We start from the raw sequence: 22,410 nt of genomic DNA, 5'->3' as shown, positions 1-22,410 counted from the left end.
CTCCACTGGCACAGTACCCCTTCTAGCAGTCACTTCATAACACACTGACTCACCAGCCCTGGAAAACCAATATATATAGGTGTCAGATTACACCAGTCAGTCAGGCCGGAGCAACAGGTCCAGTCTAGAGCCTTGACTACAGTTAGAGAAGACACAGACTGGCTGGTAGTCACGATGAGGACGTCAATTATAATAGACATTATAATTATAATAGGCTTCACTGTTCGTTCTGTCTGTCTGTCTGTCTGCATATCTGTCTGTCTGCATATCTGTCTGCATGTCTGTCTGTCTGCATGTCTGTCTGTCTGCCTACCTGTCTGCCTGCCTGCATTCCCGCCTTCCTACCTGTCTGCCTGCCTGCATTCACGCCTTCCTACCTGTCTCCCTGTCTATATGCCTGCCTGCCTGCCTGCCTGCCTGCCTGCCTGCCTGCCTGCCTGTCCGTCCGTCCGTCCGTCCGTCCGTCCGTCCGTCCGTCTGTCTGTCTGTCTGTCTCCTCTTCTCACCTGTAGTACTCTACGTAATCTGTCTGATCAGCGATGGCCGACAGGTCCACCTTGGCCTTGCTGAGGTCCGGCATGGCGGTCAGCTGTCTGATGATGTTGTCAGCCATCTGACCCATGAACCTCAAGGCCTGGACATAGTCTCCTTGCGTCGCAAAGATCTCATCCAGACGATTCAGGTGCTGCTTCATACCCACCTCCATACTGCCCAGAGAATTGGAGACCTGGAAGAGAGAGAGAGAGAGAGAGAGAGATGAGAGAGAGAAGGTGTCGAGTGAGATATGGAGAAGGGAGAGAAAGGGAGAGAGAGAGATGGAGAAGGGAAGAGAGGGAGAGAGAGAGAGATGGAGAGGGGAGAGAAAGGGAGAGAGAAAGAGAGAGAGAGGTGGAGAACGGGATAGAGAGATATATGGAGAAGGGGAGAGAAAAGGGTAGAGAGAGAGATGGAGAAGGGAAGAGAGGGAAAAGGGGAGAAAGAGAGATTGATTGAGAAGGGGTCGAGAGAGATATCGAGGAGGGAGAGAAAAGGAGAGAGAGAGAGATGGAGAACGGGATAGAGAGAGATATATGGAGAAGGGGAGAGAGGGAAAAGGGGAGAAAGAGAGATAGATGGAGAAGGGGTCGAGAGAGATATGGAGGAGGGAGAGAAAAGGAGAGAGAGAGAGATGGAGAACGGGATAGAGAGAGATATATGGAGAAGGGGAGAGAGGGAAAAGGGGAGAAAGAGAGAGAGATGGAGAAGGGAAGAGAGCGGGAGAGAGCGGGAGAAATTTGGAGAAGGGGAGAGAGAGAGATGGAGAAGGGAAGAGAGAGAGAGAGAGCGGGAGAGATATGGAGAAGGGGAGAGAGAGAGATGAAGAAGGGAAGAGAGAGAGAGATATGGAGAAGGGAGAGAGGGAGAGAGAGATGGAGAAGGGAGAGAGGGAGAGAGAGATGGAGAAGGGAGAGAGGGAGAGAGAGATGGAGAAGGGAGAGAGAGAGAGAGATATGGAGAAGGGAGAGAGAGAGAGAGATGGAGAAGGGAGAGGGGAGAGAGAGATGGAGAAGGGAAGAGAGAGAGAGAGATGGAGAAGGGAGAGAGAGAGAGAGATATGGAGAAGGGAGAGGGAGAGAGAGATGGAGAAGGGAGAGAGAGAGAGAGATGGAGAAGGGAGAGAGAGAGAGATATGGAGAAGGGAGAGAGAGAGAGAGATATGGAGAAGGGAAGAGAGAGAGAGGAGAAGGGAGAGAGGGAGAGAGAGATGGAGAAGGGAAGAGAGAGAGAGATATGGAGAAGGGAGAGAGAGAGAGAGATATGGAGAAGGGAGAGAGAGAGAGAGATATGGAGAAGGGAGAGAGAGAGAGAGATGGAGAAGGGAGAGAGGGAGAGAGAGAGATGGAGAAGGGAGAGAGAGAGAGAGAGATGGAGAAGGGAGAGAGAGAGAGATGGAGAAGGGAGAGAGGGAGAGAGAGAGAGATGGAGAAGGGAGAGAGGGAGAGAGAGATGGAGAAGGGAGAGAGGGAGAGAGAGATGGAGAAGGGAGAGAGGAGAGAGAGAGAGAAGGAGAGGGAGAGAGGGAGAGAGAGATGGAGAAGGGAAGAGAGAGAGAGAGATGGAGAAGGGAGAGAGGGAGAGAGAGATGGAGAAGGGAGAGGAGAGAGAGATGGAGAAGGGAGAGAGGAGAGAGAGAGATGGAGAAGGGAGAGAGGGGGAGAGAGATGGAGAAGGGAAGAGGGAGAGAGAGATGGAGAAGGGAGAGAGGGAGAGAGAGATGGAGAAGGGAGAGAGGGAGAGAGAGAGAGATGGAGAAGGGAGAGAGGGAGAGAGAGATGGAGAAGGGAGAGAGAAGAGAGAGAGATGGAGAAGGGAGAGAGAGAGAGAGATGGAGAAGGGAGAGAGGGAGAGAGAGATGGAGAAGGGAGAGAGGAGAGAGAGAGATGGAGAAGGGAGAGAGGGAGAGAGAGATGGAGAAGGGAAGAGAGAGAGAGAGATGGAGAAGGGAGAGAGAGAGAGAATGGAGAAGGGAGAGGGAGAGAGAGATGGAGAAGGGAGAGAGGGAGAGAGAGATGGAGAAGGGAGAGAGAGAGAGAGAGATGGAGAAGGGAGAGAGAGAGAGAGAGATGGAGAAGGGAGAGAGAGAGAGAGAGATGGAGAAGGGAAGAGGGAGAGAGAGATGGAGAAGGGAAGAGAGAGAGAGATATGGAGAAGGGAGAGAGAGAGAGAGAGATGGAGAAGGGAGAGAGGGAGAGAGAGATGGAGAAGGGAGAGAGGGAGAGAGAGATGGAGAAGGGGAGAGAGAGAGAGAGAGATGGAGAAGGGAGAGAGAGAGAGAGAGATGGAGAAGGGAGAGAGAGAGAGAGAGATGGAGAAGGGAGAGAGGGAGAGAGAGATGGAGAAGGGAGAGAGGGAGAGAGAGATGGAGAAGGGAGAGAGGGAGAGAGAGATGGAGAAGGGAGAGAGAGAGAGAGAGATGGAGAAGGGAGAGAGAGAGAGAGAGATGGAGAAGGGAGAGAGGAGAGAGAGAGATGGAGAAGGGAAGAGAGGGAGAGAGAGATGGAGAAGGGAGAGAGGAGAGAGAGATGGAGAAGGGAGAGAGGGAGAGAGAGATGGAGAAGGGAGAGAGAGAGAGAGAGATGGAGAAGGGAGAGAGAGAGAGAGAGATGGAGAAGGGAGAGAGAGAGAGAGAGATGGAGAAGGGAGAGAGGGAGAGAGAGATGGAGAAGGGAGAGAGAGAGAGAGAGATGGAGAAGGGAGAGAGAGAGAGAGAGATGGAGAAGGGAGAGAGAGAGAGAGAGATGGAGAAGGGAGAGAGAGAGAGATGGAGAAGGGAGAGAGAGAGAGAGAGATGGAGAAGGGAGAGAGAGAGAGAGAGATGGAGAAGGGAGAGAGAGAGAGAGAGATGGAGAAGGGAGAGAGAGAGAGATGGAGAAGGGAGAGAGAGAGAGAGAGATGGAGAAGGGAGAGAGAGAGAGAGATGGAGAAGGGAGAGAGAGAGAGAGAGATGGAGAAGGGAGAGAGAGAGAGAGAGATGGAGAAGGGAGAGAGAGAGAGAGAGATGGAGAAGGGAGAGAGAGAGAGAGAGATGGAGAAGGGAGAGAGAGAGAGAGAGATGGAGAAGGGAGAGAGAGAGAGAGAGATGGAGAAGGGAGAGAGAGAGAGAGAGATGGAGAAGGGAGAGAGAGAGAGAGAGATGGAGAAGGGAGAGAGAGAGAGAGAGATGGAGAAGGGAGAGAGAGAGAGAGATGGAGAAGGGAGAGAGAGAGAGAGAGATGGAGAAGGGAGAGAGAGATGGAGAAGGGAGAGAGAGAGAGATGGAGAAGGGAGAGAGAGATGGAGAAGGGAGAGAGAGAGAGATGGAGAAGGGAGAGAGAGAGAGAGAGATGGAGAAGGGAGAGAGGGAGAGAGAGATGGAGAAGGGAGAGAGGGAGAGAGAGATGGAGAAGGGAGAGAGAGAGGGAGAGAGAGATGGAGAAGGGAGAGAGAGAGGGAGAGAGAGAGGTTATTAACAACATCTCATGCAGGTCTTTTAGATGCAGAACCACCTCCATACTACTCAGAGAGGAGGAAGGGAGTGGAGGTTATTTAGAAGAGCTCATCCATACTACTCAGAGAGGAGGGGGGAGTGGAGGTTATTTAGAAGAGCTCATCCATACTACTCAGAGAGGAGGGGGGAGTGGAGGTTATTTAGAAGAGCTCATCCATACTACTCAGAGAGAAGGGGGGAGTGGAGGTTATTTAGAAGAGCTCATCCATACTACTCAGAGAGGAGGGGGGAGTGGAGGCTATTTAGAAGAGCTCATCCATACTACTCAGAGAGGAGGGGGGAGTGGAGGCTATTTAGAAGAGCTCATCCATACTACTCAGAGAGGAGCTGACCTGATGGGAGAGGAGGGGGGAGTGGAGGTTATAGACACCAGAGGAGAGGAGGGGGGAGTGGAGGTTATAGACACCAGAGGAGAGGAGAGGGGGGGAGTGGAGGTTATAGACACCAGAGGAGAGGAGGGGGGAGTGGAGGTTATAGACACCAGAGAAGAGGAGGGGGGGAGTGGAGGTTATAGACACCAGAGAAGAGGAGGGGGGAGTGGAGGTTATAGACACCAGAGGAGAGGAGGGGGGAGTGGAGGTTATAGACACCAGAGGAGAGGAGAGGGGGGGGAGTGGAGGTTATAGACACCAGAGGAGAGGAGAGGGGGGGAGTGGAGGTTATAGACACCAGAGGAGAGGAGGGGGGAGTGGAGGTTATAGACACCAGAGGAGAGGAGAGGGGGGGAGTGGAGGTTATAGACACCAGAGGAGAGGAGAGGGGGGGAGTGGAGGTTATAGACACCAGAGGAGAAGAGAGGGGGGGAGTGGAGGTTATAGACACCAGAGGAGAGGAGGGGGGAGTGGAGGTTATAGACACCAGAGGAGAGGAGGGGGGAGTGGAGGTTATAGACACCAGAGAAGAGGAGGGGGGAGTGGAGGTTATAGACACCAGAGAAGAGGAGGGGGGAGTGGAGGTTATAGACACCAGAGGAGAGGAGGGGGGGAGTGGAGGTTATAGACACCAGAGGAGAGGAGAGGGGGGGAGTGGAGGTTATAGACACCAGAGGAGAGGAGAGGGGGGGAGTGGAGGTTATAGACACCAGAGGAGAGGAGGGGGGGAGTGGAGGTTATAGACACCAGAGGAGAGGAGAGGGGGGGGGGGTGGAGGTTATAGACACCAGAGGAGAGGAGGGGGGAGTGGAGGTTATAGACACCAGAGGAGAGGAGGGGGGGAGTGGAGGTTATAGACACCAGAGGAGAGGAGAGGGGGGGAGTGGAGGTTATAGACACCAGAGGAGAGGAGAGGGGGGGAGTGGAGGTTATAGACACCAGAGGAGAGGAGAGGGGGGGAGTGGAGGTTATAGACACCAGAGGAGAGGAGAGGGGGGGAGTGGAGGTTATAGACACCAGAGGAGAGGAGAGGGGGGGAGTGGAGGTTATAGACACCAGAGGAGAGGAGGGGGGGAGTGGAGGATATAGACACCAGAGGAGAGGAGAGGGGGGGAGTGGAGGTTATAGACACCAGAGGAGAGGAGAGGGGGGGAGTGGAGGTTATAGACACCAGAGGAGAGGAGAGGGGGGGAGTGGAGGTTATAGACACCAGAGGAGAGGAGAGGGGGGGAGTGGAGGTTATAGACACCAGAGAAGAGGAGGGGGGAGTGGAGGTTATAGACACCAGAGGAGAGGAGGGGGGAGTGGAGGTTATAGACACCAGAGGAGAGGAGGGGGGAGTGGAGGTTATAGACACCAGAGGAGAGGAGGGGGGAGTGGAGATTATAGACACCAGAGGAGAGGAGGGGGGAGTGGAGGTTATAGACACCAGAGGAGAGGAGGGGGGAGTGGAGGTTATAGACACCAGAGGAGAGGAGGGGGGAGTGGAGATTATAGACACCAGAGGAGAGGTGCTTTATTTAGTAACAATCACCACTGTTCCTTGTGGGAGGGGGAGGAGAGGGTGAAGGAGAGAGAGAGAGAGAGAGAGAGAGAGAGAGAGAGAGAGAGAGAGAGAGAGAGAGAGAGAGAGAGAGAGAGAGAGAGAGAGAGAGAGAGAGAGAGAGAGAGAGAGAGAGACTAGAAGGAGAAAGGGGAAGAGGGAGAGGTAGATTTATTGACTGTTCAATAGGGTTAAAGGGAGTAAATTACTGCTTTTGTACTCGAGAGATAGTTAACATGACAGGACAGATTTAGGAGTCATGTACAGCTCTGTATAATGTATGTACAGCACGTACATGTGTGTGTGTGTGTGTGTGTGTGTGTGTGTGTGTGTGTATGTGTGGCCACTTAATCATCCTCAGCTTCCCATTGGCTCATTCATCTCACCTCCCCACTGTACCTCTTCCCCAGGTGGTTGGTGTAAAAGAAAATGTGTTCTCAATCAACTTACCAGGTGAAATGAGGGTGTAGTGGCTAGGTTCTAACATCTATAGATCTATAGATATAGCCACTTCTAGAGATGCTTCTACCGGCACGGTTCAATTTTGAGTTTGCATCCCAATATTACACTTTATATACATCACAGAAGATTGAAATATAACAAAACTGTTTGACATAGAAATACCGGATTTTCATTCAAAAAAAAGAAAAGTGTATTAATTATGAAATGATGAAAACTATGAACAACTTTCCACCCATGAGGCCACTAGAGGGAGATTTGGTCATTTGACGACAGGAAAGGGCAACCAGAATATAACGTTTTAAAAGGGATATTTTCACTGGACAGTTACTTAAAAACGTTTTCTCTCAGCTTCATGGCAAAATGTGAACATTAGCATGAGATGAGCTATAATACAGCAAATGTTTCACTCTGCCCCATGACAAAATGTCTAGAATTGCAAAAAATGTGCTTTAAAACTGCCACATTTTCTCTCAGACTCATGACAAAATGCGTAGAATTTTTTCTCTCAATGTACAAATTTTTCTGCCAATGTACAAATGTGTTGAAATGTTTTTCTAAAATAAAAAATCTGGGGGGTTGGGGGCATTCCACTTATCCTTCCACTTATCCTTCCATTGATACTGTTTTCAAATTACCCCTCCATATACAGTACTTCTCAAAATACCCCTCAAGAAAGGCATATAACAGTAAGACATGTCAAACTGTTTAGAATAGCAGGAAATGCATTTTTTTAAATGTTCCCAAAACAATTCAGGGGGAGGACCCCCCGTCTACTGTTCTTCCTCCCCAATATCTACACCACAATTTTGCCCTTGTCCTTTACAGACACAGATTTAGACTTAGAGCAAAATGTTACATAAACCTCATTATAATCTTACAGAGTGATTTCTGTTTCTAAAATGTTCTTCATCAATGTGCGTTATAAGGAGGCGATTATTTACCTTTAGTTTAGTAAACTGAGAAATACATAAGTAACCCTAACCATTTTAAATTTAGTTGAAGAAAACTTTTAAATTGGAAAGAAAATCATATCCTTGCAACCCTCATAAGATGCAGAATCTTTAAACCACAAACTTTAAAATAGTACTTGTTTTTCATCATCAGCTTCATATTTTTATCTGTGGTATTTTACCACCTCTGCTAGCTCTGCTCTGACACTTCAGTCCTCCAGTTACTCAGAGGAAACCAGATCTTATCAGAGTACTGCTAGATGTTATCTAGGGATCTATGGGCTCTGGTCAAAAGTATATAGGGAATAGGGTGCCATTTGGCATGTAACCTATAACATGCTAATGTAGCCATGGTGAAGGGAGAGAGTAATAACAACAAGATGAGAGATGTCTGTCTGTCTGTCTGTCTGTCTGTCTGTCTGTCTGTCTGTCTGCCTGTCTGTCTGTCTGTCTGCCTGTCTGTCTGCCTGTCTGACTGCCTGTCTGTCTGTCTGTCTGTCTGTCTGTCTGTCTGTCTGTCTGTCTGTCTGTCTGTCTGTCTGCCTGCCTGCCTACCTGTCTGTCTGTCTGTCTGTCTGTCTGTCTGTCTGTCTGTCTGTCTGTCTGTCTACAGACCAAGAGTTACCATAGCAGCCACCAGAACAAGCAGAACTCTCCTATGTCTAGTACTGGTCTCTAGCAGAACTCTACTATGTCTAGTACTGGTCTCTAGCAGAACTCTACTATGTCTAGTACTGGTCTCTAGCAGAACTCTACTATGTCTAGTACTGGTCTCTAGCAGAACTCTACTATGTCTAGTACTGGTCTCTAGCAGAACTCTACTATGTCTAGTACTGGTCTCTAGCAGAACTCTACTATGTCTAGTACTGGTCTCTAGCAGAACTCTACTATGTCTAGTACTGGCCGCTAGCAGAACTCTACTATGTCTAGTACTGGTCTCTAGCAGAACTCTACTATGTCTAGTACTGGTCTCTAGCAGAACTCTACTATGTCTAGTACTGGCCGCTAGCAGAACTCTACTATGTCTAGTACTGGCCTCTAGCAGAACTCTACTATGTCTAGTACTGGTCTCTAGCAGAACTCTACTATGTCTAGTACTGGTCTCTAGCAGAACTCTACTATGTCTAGTACTGGTCGCTAGCAGAACTCTACTATGTCTAGTACTGGCCTCTAGCAGAACTCTACTACGTCTAGTACTGGTCTCTAGCAGAACTCTACTATGTCTAGTACTGGTCTCTAGCAGAACTCTACTATGTCTAGTACTGGTCTCTAGCAGAACTCTACTATGTCTAGTACTGGTCTCTAGCAGAACTCTACTATGTCTAGTACTGGTCTCTAACAGAACTCTACTATGTCTAGTACTGGTCTCTAACAGAACTCTACTATGTCTAGTACTGGTCTCTAGCAGAACTCTACTATGTCTAGTACTGGTCTCTAGCAGAACTCTCCTATGTCTAGTACTGGTCTCTAGCAGAACTCTACTATGTCTAGTACTGGTCTCCAGCAGAACTCTACTATGTCTAGTACTGGTCTCTAGCAGAACTCTACTATGTCTAGTACTGGTCTCTAGCAGAAGTCTACTATGTCTAGTACTGGTCTCTAGCAGAACTCTACTACGTCTAGTACTGGTCTCTAGCAGAACTCTACTATGTCTAGTACTGGTCTCTAGCAGAACTCTACTATGTCTAGTACTGGTCTCTAGCAGAACTCTACTATGTCTAGTACTGGTCTCTAGCAGAACTCTACTATGTCTAGTACTGGTCTCTAGCAGAACTCTACTATGTCTAGTACTGGTCTCTAGCAGAACTCTACTATGTCTAGTACTGGTCTCCAGCAGAACTCTACTATGTCTAGTACTGGTCTCTAGCAGAACTCTACTATGTCTAGTACTGGTCGCTAGCAGAACTCTACTATGTCTAGTACTGGTCTCTAGCAGAACTCTACTATGTCTAGTACTGGTCTCTAGCAGAACTCTACTATGTCTAGTACTGGTCTCTAGCAGAACTCTACTATGTCTAGTACTGGTCTCTAGCAGAACTCTACTATGTCTAGTACTGGTCTCTAGCAGAACTCTACTATGTCTAGTACTTGTCGCTAGCAGAACTCTCCAATTCCATGCTCCACCCAACTGTTAAATGCACACACCATATGGCCCAGGGGCCTAAGAAATGCCAACCGAAGAACATTATCAGAGCCAATGTCTTAAATCTTCCACCCCAGGTATTGCTGCTGTAGTACATACAGTACCAGTCAACGGTTTGGACACATCTACTCATTCAAGGGTTTTTCTATCTTTTTAAAAACTATTTTCTACATTGTAGAATAATAGTGAAGACATCAAAACTTAGAAATAACACATTTGATCTATCATTATCCTAGTTCAGCTAGTATCTTAGACTAGGCTATGTTGACAGTATCAAAACCAAGCCTAGTTCAGCTAGTATCTTAGACTAGGCTATGTTGACAGTATCAAAACCAATCCTAGTTCAGCTAGTATCTTAGACTAGGCTATGTTGACAGTATCAAAACCAATCCTAGTTCAGCTAGTATCTTAGACTAGGCTATGTTGACAGTATCAAAACCAATCCTAGTTCAGCTAGTATCTTAGACTAGGCTATGTTGACAGTATCAAAACCAATCCTAGTTCAGCTAGTATCTTAGACTAGGCTATGTTGACAGTACCAAAACCAATCCTAGTTCAGCTAGTATCTTAGACTAGGCTAATGCACACTCTTGGCATTCTCTCAACCAGTATCATGAGGTTGTCACCTGGAATGCATTTCAATTAACAGGTGTGCCTTGTTAAAAGTTAATTTGTGGAATTTCTTTCCTTCTTAACGTGTTTGAGGCAATTAGTTGTGTTGTGACAAGGCAGGGGTGGGACACAGAAGATAGCCCTATTTGGTAAAAGACCAAGTCCATATTATGGCAAGAAGAGCTCAAATAAACAAAGAGAAACAACAATCTATCATTACTTTAAGACAGAAAGTTTCTTCAAGTGTAGTAGCAAAAACCATCAAGCAATGTAGAAAATAGTAAAAATAAAGAAAAACCCTTGAGTAGGTGTGTCTAAACTTTTGACTGGTACTGTATATACAGTATATAGTACTATTGTTCCCGCCGTATGGGTCAACAGTAGTGAAATTCATAGGGAATAGAGTACCAATTGGAACCCAATTGGACCTGACAGTATGGAGCCAGAGAGCACAGCTATGTGGTAAGACAGTAAGGACACTATGTAACACATCCTCCTCTCCTCCCCAGGTCCTTAGGGAAGGTCTCTGATTGCCAGGAAACTGCTCTGATGCCCTGCCCCCACCACACACCACCACCTGCCGCCTAACGTTCATCTTTCACCCCAGCCCGACCAACAGGAAGGAGAAGTGGGACCCTGACAGCCCATAGGTCTGCCTGGCCTGGAAGGAGAGGGGGAAGCCTCACAGCCTATAGTTCTGCCTGGCCTGGAAGGAGAGGTGGAAGCCTCACAGCCTATTGGTCTACCTGCCCTGGAAGGAGAGGTGGAAGCCTCACAGCCTATAGGTCTCCCTGGCCTGGAAGGAGAGGTGGAAGCCTCACAGCCTATAGGTCTCCCTATATAGTGACCAGGCTGGTCAAAAGTAGTGCACTATATAGGGAATATAGTACCATTTGGGACACAAGACAGAGAGCTGATAGAACCACTGTTCATTTAAGAGGGGGGATTTGACCAGACAACTTGCCTCAGAGTCATCAAACCAGATAAGCTGGTTGGAATTGGGGAACATTTGAGGAGACATCTTAGGAACTGTGGGGAGTTTCCAACACTCTACCTCCCTGCATTTACACTGCCACAAATGGTATTTATAAAACATGTTAGTTACTACTTCATGTTCTGGTTTAAATAAGGAAGTCTCTGTTTGTTTCCCTGGAGGACTGTTCACTACAATCAATACCAGCATAGATTGCAGGCCCCAGGAACCACGTTGGAATACCATGGGAAACTCCCGGTACAAAAAACATCCTGGAGGTACAACCGTTCAAAACACTGGGGTCACTTAGAAATGTCCTTGTTTTTGTCCATTATAATAACATCAAACTGATCAGAAATACAGTATACAGACATTGTTAATGTTTTAAATGACTATTGTAGCTGGAAACAGCTGATTTTTTAATGGAATATCTAAATAGGCGAACAGAGGCCCATTATCAGCAACCATCACTCCTGTGTTCCAATAGCAGGTTGTGTCAGCTAATCCAAGTAAATCATTTTAAATAGCTAATTGATCATTAGAAAACCCCTTTGCAGTTATGTTAGCACAGCTGAAAACTGTTGTTCTGATTAAAGAAGCAATAAAACTGGCCTTCTCTAGACTAGTTGAGAATCTGGAGCATCTGGAGTGTGTGTGTGATTCGTGTGAATGGTGTGTGTGTGTGTGCTTGGTATGTGTGTGTGCTTGTGTCTGTAAGTGGTGTGTGTGCATGTGTATAACCTAGACGTTTAGAGGAAGATATGAGAGTAACGTGTCCAGACACATTGAAAGGAGCTGAACCACCATTAGTACAGACAGATGGAGAGATAATCCCTGTTCTACTTCCTGACTAACAGACCCTCTACTGCCCCAGACTGTTACTACCTTCTAACAGACCCTCTACTACCCCAGACTATTACTACCTTCTGTATAATAGACCCTCTACTACCCCAGACTATTACTACCTTCTAACAGACCCTCTACTACCCCAGACTATTACTACCTTCTGTATAATAGACCCTCTACTACCCCAGACTATTACTACCTTCTGTCTAACAGACCCTCTACTGCCCCAGACTGTTACTACCTTCTAACAGACCCTCTACTACCCCAGACTATTACTACCTTCTAACAGACCCTCTACTACCCCAGACTGTTACTACCTTCTGACTAACAGACCCTCTACTGCCCCAGACTGTTACTACCTTCTAACAGACCCTCTACTACCCCAGACTATTACTACCTTCTAACAGACCCTCTACTACCCCAGACTATTACTACCTTCTGACTAACAGACCCTCTACTGCCCCAGACTGTTACTACCTTCTGTCTAACAGACCCTCTACTGCCCCAGACTGTTACTACCTTCTAACAGACCCTCTACTGCCCCAGACTGTTACTCCCTTCTGACTAACAGACCCTCTACTACCCCAGACTGTTACTACCTTCTGTATAATAGACCCTCTACTGCCCCAGACTGCTACTACCTTCTAACAGATCCTCTACTACCCCAGACTAGTACTACCTTCTGACTAACAGACCCTCTACTACCCCAGACTGTTACTACCTTCTGTATAATAGACCCTCTACTACCCCAGACTATTACTACCTTCTAACAGACCCTCTACTGCCCCAGACTATTACTACCTTCTGACTAACAGACCCTCTACTACCCCAGACTGTTACTACCTTCTAACAGACCCTCTACTACCCCAGACTATTACTACCTTCTAACAGACCCTCTACTGCCCCAGACTATTACTACCTTCTAACAGACCCTCTACTACCCCAGACTATTACTACCTTCTAACAGACCCTCTACTGCCCCAGACTGTTACTACCTTCTAACAGACCCTCTACTGCCCCAGACTATTACTACCTTCTGTCTAACAGACCCTCTACTACCCCAGACTGTTACTACCTTCTAACAGACCCTCTACTACCCCAGACTATTACTACCTTCTGACTAACAGACCCTCTACTGCCCCAGACTATTACTACCTTCTAACAGACCCTCTACTGCCCCAGACTATTACTACCTTCTAACAGACCCTCTACTACCCCAGACTATTACTACCTTCTAACAGACCCTCTACTACCCCAGACTGTTACTACCTTCTAACAGACCCTCTACTACCCCAGACTATTACTACCTTCTGACTAACAGACCCTCTACTGCCCCAGACTATTACTACCTTCTGTCTAACAGACCCTCTACTGCCCCAGACTATTACTACCTTCTAACAGACCCTCTACTACCCCAGACTGTTACTACCTTCTAACAGACCCTCTACTACCCCAGACCATTACTACCTTCTAACAGATCCTCTACTACCCCAGACTAGTACTACCTTCTGACTAACAGACCCTCTACTGCCCCAGACTGTTACTACCTTCTGTCTAACAGACCCTCTACTACCCCAGACTGTTACTACCTTCTAACAGACCCTCTACTGCCCCAGACTGTTACTACCTTCTGTCTAACAGACCCTCTACTACCCCAGACTATTACTACCTTCTGACTAACAGACCCTCTACTGCCCCAGACTGTTACTACCTTCTGTCTAACAGACCCTCTACTGCCCCAGACTGTTACTACCTTCTAACAGACCCTCTACTGCCCCAGACTGTTACTACCTTCTGTCTAACAGACCCTCTACTACCCCAGACTATTACTACCTTCTGACTAACAGACCCTCTACTGCCCCAGACTGTTACTACCTTCTAACAGACCCTCTACTACCCCAGACTATTACTACCTTCTAACAGACCCTCTACTACCCCAGACTATTACTACCTTCTGTCTAACAGACCTTCTACTGCCCCAGACTATTACTACCTTCTAACTAACAGACCCTCTACTACCCCAGACTATTACTACCTTCTAACAGACCCTCTACTACCCCAGACTGTTACTACCTTCTAACAGACCCTCTACTACCCCAGACTGTTACTACCTTCTGTCTAACAGACCCTCTACTACCCCAGACTGTTACTACCTTCTGTCTAACAGACCCTCTACTACCCCAGACTATTACTACCTTCTAACAGACCCTCTACTACCCCAGACTGTTACTACCTTCTAACAGACCCTCTACTACCCCAGACTATAACTACCTTCTGTCTAACAGACCCTCTACTGCCCCAGACTGTTACTACCTTCTGACTAACAGACCCTCTACTACCCCAGACTATTACTACCTTCTAACAGACCCTCTACTGCCCCAGACTGCTACTACCTTCTAACAGATCCTCTACTACCCCAGACTAGTACTACCTTCTGACTAACAGACCCTCTACTACCCCAGACTGTTACTACCTTCTGTATAATAGACCCTCTACTACCCCAGACTGTTACTACCTTCTGTCTAACAGACCCTCTACTGCCCCAGACTATTACTACCTTCTAACAGACCCTCTACTAGCCCAGACTATTACTACCTTCTAACTAACAGACCCTCTACTACCCCAGACTATTACTACCTTCTAACAGACCCTCTACTGCCCCAGACTGTTACTACCTTCTAACAGACCCTCTACTGCCCCAGACTGTTACTACCTTCTGTCTAACAGACCCTCTACTACCCCAGACTGTTACTACCTTCTAACAGACCCTCTACTACCCCAGACTATTACTACCTTCTAACAGACCCTCTACTACCCCAGACTGTTACTACCTTCTGTATAATAGACCCTCTACTACCCCAGACTGTTACTACCTTCTAACAGACCCTCTACTACCCCAGACTGTTACTACCTTCTAACAGACCCTCTACTGCCCCAGACTATTACTACCTTCTAACAGACCCTCTACTACCCCAGACTATTACTACCTTCTAACAGACCCTCTACTGCCCCAGACTGTTACTACCTTCTGTCTAACAGACCCTCTACTGCCCCAGACTATTACTACCTTCTGACTAACAGACCCTCTACTACCCCAGACTGTTACTACCTTCTAACAGACCCTCTACTACCCCAGACTGTTACTACCTTCTAACAGACCCTCTACTACCCCAGACTGTTACTACCTTCTGACTAACAGACCCTCTACTACCCCAGACTATTACTACCTTCTAACAGACCCTCTACTACCCCAGACTGTTACTACCTTCTAACAGACCCTCTACTACCCCAGACTGTTACTACCTTCTGACTAACAGACCCTCTACTACCCCAGACTATTACTACCTTCTAACAGACCCTCTACTACCCCAGACTGCTACTACCTTCTAACAGATCCTCTACTACCCCAGACTAGCCCAGACTAGTACTACCTTCTGACTAACAGACCCTCTACTACCCCAGACTATTACTACCTTCTAACAGACCCTCTACTACCCCAGACTATTACTACCTTCTAACAGACCCTCTACTACCCCAGACTGCTACTACCTTCTAACAGATCCTCTACTACCCCAGACTAGTACTACCTTCTGACTAACAGACCCTCTACTACCCCAGACTATTACTACCTTCTAACAGACCCTCTACTACCCCAGACTATTACTACCTTCTAACAGACCCTCTACTACCCCAGACTAGTACTACCTTCTAACAGACCCTCTACTACCCCAGACTGTTACTACCTTCTAACAGACCCTCTACTGCCCCAGACTGTTACTACCTTCTAACAGACCCTCTACTGCCCCAGACTGTTACTACCTTCTAACAGACCCTCTACTACCCCAGACTATTACTACCTTCTAACAGACCCTCTACTGCCCCAGACTATTACTACCTTCTAACAGACCCTCTACTACCCCAGACTATTACTACCTTCTAACAGACCCTCTACTGCCCCAGACTGTTACTACCTTCTAACAGACCCTCTACTACCCCAGACTGTTACTACCTTCTAACAGACCCTCTACTACCCCAGACTATTACTACCTTCTGTCTAACAGACCCTCTACTACCCCAGACTATTACTACCTTCTGTCTAACAGACCATCGACTACCCCAGACTATTACTACCTTCTGACTAACAGACCCTCTACTACCCCAGACTGTTACTACCTTCTAACAGACCCTCTACTACCCCAGACTGTTACTACCTTCTAACAGACCCTCTACTACCCCAGACTGTTACTACCTTCTAACAGACCCTCTACTACCCCAGACTGTTACTACCTTCTAACAGACCCTCTACTGCCCCAGACTGTTACTACCTTCTAACAGACCCTCTACTGCCCCAGACTATTACTACCTTCTAACAGACCCTCTACTACCCCAGACTATTACTACCTTCTAACAGACCCTCTACTGCCCCAGACTGTTACTACCTTCTAACAGACCCTCTACTACCCCAGACTATTACTACCTTCTGTCTAACAGACCCTCTACTACCCCAGACTGTTACTACCTTCTAACAGACCCTCTACTGCCCCAGACTGTTACTACCTTCTGTCTAACAGACCCTCTACTACCCCAGACTGTTACTACCTTCTAACAGACCCTCTACTGCCCCAGACTGTTACTACCTTCTAACAGACCCTCTACTGCCCCAGACTATTACTACCTTCTAACAGACCCTCTACTACCCCAGACTATTACTACCTTCTAACAGACCCTCTACTACCCCAGACTGTTACTACCTTCTGTCTAACAGACCCTCTACTACCCCAGACTGTTACTACCTTCTAACAGACCCTCTACTACCCCAGACTATTACTACCTTCTGTCTAACAGACCCTCTACTACCCCAGACTATTACTACCTTCTGACTAACAGACCCTCTACTACCCCAGACTGTTACTACCTTCTAACAGACCCTCTACTGCCCCAGACTGTTACTACCTTCTGTCTAACAGACCCTCTACTGCCCCAGACTGTTACTACCTTCTGTCTAACAGACCCTCTACTGCCCCAGACTGTTACTACCTTCTGACTAACAGACCCTCTACTACCCCAGACTGTTACTACCTTCTAACAGACCCTCTACTGCCCCAGACTGTTACTACCTTCTGTCTAACAGACCCTCTACTACCCCAGACTATAACTACCTTCTAACAGACCCTCTACTACCCCAGACTATTACCACCTTCTGTCTAACAGACCCTCTACTACCCCAGACTATTACTACCTTCTAACAGACCCTCTACTGCCCCAGACTATTACTACCTTCTGACTAACAGACCCTCTACTACCCCAGACTGTTACTACCTTCTAACAGACCCTCTACTGCCCCAGACTATTACTACCTTCTGTCTAACAGACCCTCTACTGCCCCAGACTGTTACTACCTTCTAACAGACCCTCTACTACCCCAGACTATTACTACCTTCTGTCTAACAGACCCTCTACTGCCCCAGACTGTTACTACCTTCTAACAGACCCTCTACTACCCCAGACTGTTACTACCTTCTAACAGACCCTCTACTGCCCCAGACTATTACTACCTTCTAACAGACCCTCTACTGCCCCAGACTATTACTACCTTCTGACTAACAGACCCTCTACTGCCCCCGACTATTACCACCTTCTGTCTAACAGACCCTCTACTGCCCCAGACTGTTACTAGCTTCTAACAGACCCTCTACTACCCCAGACTATTACTACCTTCTGACTAACAGACCCTCTACTGCCCCCGACTATTACCACCTTCTGTCTAACAGACCCTCTACTGCCCCAGACTGTTACTACCTTCTAACAGACCCTCTACTACCCCAGACTATTACTACCTTCTGACTAACAGACCCTCTACTGCCCCCGACTATTACTACCTTCTGTCTAACAGACCCTCTACTACCCCAGACTGTTACTACCTTCTAACAGACCCTCTACTACCCCAGACTATAACTACCTTCTAACAGACCCTCTACTGCCCCAGACTATTACTACCTTCTAACTAACAGACCCTCTACTACCCCAGACTATTACTACCTTCTAACTAACAGACCCTCTACTACCCCAGACTGTTACTACCTTCTAACAGACCCTCTACTGCCCCAGACTGTTACCACCTTCTGTCTAACAGACCCTCTACTACCCCAGACTGTTACTACCTTCTAACAGACCCTCTACTACCCCAGACTGTTACTACCTTCTAACAGACCCTCTACTGCCCCAGACTGTTACTACCTTCTGTCTAACAGACCCTCTACTACCCCAGACTATTACTACCTTCTAACAGACCCTCTACTACCCCAGACTGTTACTACCTTCTAACAGACCCTCTACTGCCCCAGACTATTACTACCTTCTAACAGACCCTCTACTACCCCAGACTATTACTACCTTCTAACTAACAGACCCTCTACTACCCCAGACTGTTACTACCTTCTAACAGACCCTCTACTACCCCAGACTATTACTACCTTCTAACAGACCCTCTACTGCCCCAGACTGTTACTACCTTCTAACAGACCCTCTACTGTCCCAGACTGTTACTACCTTCTAACTAACAGACCCTCTACTGCCCCAGACTATTACTACCTTCTAACTAACAGACCCTCTACTACCCCAGACTGTTACTACCTTCTAACAGACCCTCTACTACCCCAGACTATTACTACCTTCTAACAGACCCTCTACTACCCCAGACTGTTACTACCTTCTAACAGACCCTCGACTGCCCCAGACTATTACTACCTTCTAACAGACCCTCTACTACCCCAGACTAGTACTACCTTCTAACAGACCCTCTACTGCCCCAGACTGTTACTACCTTCTGTCTAACAGACCCTCTACTACCCCAGACTGTTACTACCTTCTAACAGACCCTCTACTGCCCCAGACTGTTACTACCTTCTAACAGACCCTCTACTGCCCCAGACTGTTACTACCTTCTGTCTAACAGACCCTCTACTACCCCAGACTGTTACTACCTTCTAACAGACCCTCTACTACCCCAGACTGTTACTACCTTCTAACAGACCCTCTACTGCCCCAGACTATTACTACCTTCTGTCTAACAGACCCTCTACTACCCCAGACTGTTACTACCTTCTAACAGACCCTCTACTGCCCCAGACTGTTACTACCTTCTAACAGACCCTCTACTGCCCCAGACTATTACTACCTTCTGTCTAACAGACCCTCTACTACCCCAGACTGTTACTACCTTCTAACAGACCCTCTACTGCCCCAGACTGTTACTACCTTCTAACAGACCCTCTACTGCCCCAGACTGTTACTACCTTCTAACAGACCCTCTACTGCCCCAGACTGTTACTACCTTCTGTCTAACAGACCCTCTACTACCCCAGACTATTACTACCTTCTAACAGACCCTCTACTGCCCCAGACTGTTACTACCTTCTGTCTAACAGACCCTCTACTGCCCCAGACTGTTACTACCTTCTAACAGACCCTCTACTACCCCAGACTGTTACTACCTTCTAACAGACCCTCTACTGCCCCAGACTGTTACTACCTTCTAACAGACCCTCTACTGCCCCAGACTGTTACTACCTTCTGTCTAACAGACCCTCTACTACCCCAGACTGTTACTACCTTCTAACAGACCCTCTACTGCCCCAGACTGTTACTACCTTCTGTCTAACAGACCCTCTACTACCCCAGACTGTTACTACCTTCTAACAGACCCTCTACTACCCCAGACTATTACTACCTTCTAACAGACCCTCTACTACACCAGACTAGTACTACCTTCTAACAGACCCTCTACTGCCCCAGACTATTACCACCTTCTGTCTAACAGACCCTCTACTGCCCCAGACTGTTACTACCTTCTAACAGACCCTCTACTACCCCAGACTGTTACTACCTTCTAACAGACCCTCTACTGCCCCAGACTATTACCACCTTCTGTCTAACAGACCCTCTACTGCCCCAGACTGTTACTACCTTCTAACAGACCCTCTACTGCCCCAGACTATTACCACCTTCTGTCTAACAGACCCTCTACTGCCCCAGACTATTACTACCTTCTGACTAACAGACCCTCTACTACCCCAGACTATTACTACCTTCTAACAGACCCTCTACTGCCCCAGACTGTTACTACCTTCTAACAGACCCTCTACTACCCCAGACTGTTACTACCTTCTGACTAACAGACCCTCTACTACCCCAGACTATTACTACCTTCTAACAGACCCTCTACTACCCCAGACTATTACTACCTTCTGTCTAACAGACCCTCTACTGCCCCAGACTGTTACTACCTTCTAACAGACCCTCTACTACCCCAGACTGTTACTACCTTCTGACTAACAGACCCTCTACTACCCCAGACTATTACTACCTTCTGTCTAACAGACCCTCTACTACCCCAGACTGTTACTACCTTCTAACAGACCCTCTACTACCCCAGACTGTTACTACCTTCTAACAGACCCTCTACTGCCCCAGACTATTACTACCTTCTAACAGACCCTCTACTGCCCCAGACTGTTACTACCTTCTAACAGACCCTCTACTGCCCCAGACTATTACCACCTTCTGTCTAACAGACCCTCTACTGCCCCAGACTATTACTACCTTCTAACAGACCCTCTACTGCCCCAGACTGTTACTACCTTCTGTCTAACAGACCCTCTACTGCCCCAGACTATTACTACCTTCTAACAGACCCTCTACTGCCCCAGACTGTTACTACCTTCTGTCTAACAGACCCTCTACTACCCCAGACTATTACTACCTTCTAACAGACCCTCTACTACCCCAGACTGTTACTACCTTCTAACAGACCCTCTACTACCCCAGACTATTACTACCTTCTAACAGACCCTCTACTACCCCAGACTATTACTACCTTCTGTCTAACAGACCCTCTACTGCCCCAGACTATTACTACCTTCTAACAGACCCTCTACTGCCCCAGACTATTACTACCTTCTAACAGACCCTCTACTACCCCAGACTGTTACTACCTTCTAACAGACCCTCTACTGCCCCAGACTATTACTACCTTCTAACAGACCCTCTACTACCCCAGACTATTACTACCTTCTGTCTAACAGACCCTCTACTACCCCAGACTATAACTACCTTCTGACTAACAGACCCTCTACTGCCCCAGACTGTTACTACCTTCTAACAGACCCTCTACTGCCCCAGACTGTTACTACCTTCTAACATACCCTCTACTACCCCAGACTGTTACTACCTTCTGTATAATAGACCCTCTACTACCCCAGACTATTACTACCTTCTAACAGACCCTCTACTGCCCCAGACTGTTACTACCTTCTGACTAACAGACCCTCTACTACCCCAGACTATAACTACCTTCTAACAGACCCTCTACTGCCCCAGACTGTTACTACCTTCTGTCTAACAGACCCTCTACTACCCCAGACTGTTACTACCTTCTAACAGACCCTCTACTACCCCAGACTGTTACTACCTTCTGTCTAACAGACCCTCTACTACCCCAGACTGTTACTACCTTCTAACAGACCCTCTACAACCCCAGACTATTACTACCTTCTAACAGACCCTCTACTACCCCAGACTAGTACTACGTTCTGTCTAACAGACCCTCTACTACCCCAGACTGTTACTACCTTCTAACAGACCCTCTACTACCCCAGACTGTTACTACCTTCTGTCTAACAGACCCTCTACTACCCCAGACTGTTACTACCTTCTGTCTAACAGACCCTCTACTGCCCCAGACTGTTACTACCTTCTGTCTAACAGACCCTCTACTACCCCAGACTATTACTACCTTCTAACAGACCCTCTACTACCCCAGACTGTTACTACCTTCTGTCTAACAGACCCTCTACTACCCCAGACTGTTACTACCTTCTGTCTAACAGACCCTCTACTACCCCAGACTATTACTACCTTCTAACAGACCCTCTACTGCCCCAGACTGTTACTACCTTCTAACAGACCCTCTACTGCCCCAGACTATTACTACCTTCTAACAGACCCTCTACTACCCCAGACTGTTACTACCTTCTAACAGACCCTCTACTGCCCCAGACTATTACTACCTTCTAACAGACCCTCTACTACCCCAGACTGTTACTACCTTCTAACAGACCCTCTACTGCCCCAGACTGTTACTACCTTCTAACAGACCCTCTACTACCCCAGACTGTTACTACCTTCTAACAGACCCTCTACTGCCCCAGACTATTACTACCTTCTAACAGACCCTCTACTACCCCAGACTGTTACTACCTTCTAACAGACCCTCTACTGCCCCAGACTATTACTACCTTCTAACAGACCCTCTACTACCCCAGACTGTTACTACCTTCTAACAGACCCTCTACTACCCCAGACTATTACTACCTTCTAACAGACCCTCTACTACCCCAGACTGTTACTACCTTCTAACAGACCCTCTACTGCCCCAGACTATTACTACCTTCTAACAGACCCTCTACTACCCCAGACTATAACT

General features: G+C 47.5%; 1 protein-coding gene across 1 annotated transcript in view; it reads right to left on the bottom strand.

The window, feature by feature from the left end:
• LOC129867580 (protein tweety homolog 2-like) overlaps window positions 1-22,410 on the bottom strand; it is a 70,026-nt gene that overhangs the window by 28,294 nt on the left and 19,322 nt on the right. Inside the window, exon 4 of the mRNA XM_055941078.1 lies at window positions 507-727. Coding sequence (XP_055797053.1) covers window positions 507-727 — 221 coding nt within the window. The remainder of the gene's footprint in view (window positions 1-506; window positions 728-22,410) is intronic.

Source organism: Salvelinus fontinalis, chromosome 2 (genome assembly GCF_029448725.1).
Source record: "Salvelinus fontinalis isolate EN_2023a chromosome 2, ASM2944872v1, whole genome shotgun sequence".
Classification (NCBI taxonomy): domain Eukaryota; kingdom Metazoa; phylum Chordata; class Actinopteri; order Salmoniformes; family Salmonidae; genus Salvelinus; species Salvelinus fontinalis.
The sequence above is the reverse complement of the archived record's forward strand: the minus strand, read 5'-3'. Positions and strand labels throughout refer to the sequence as shown.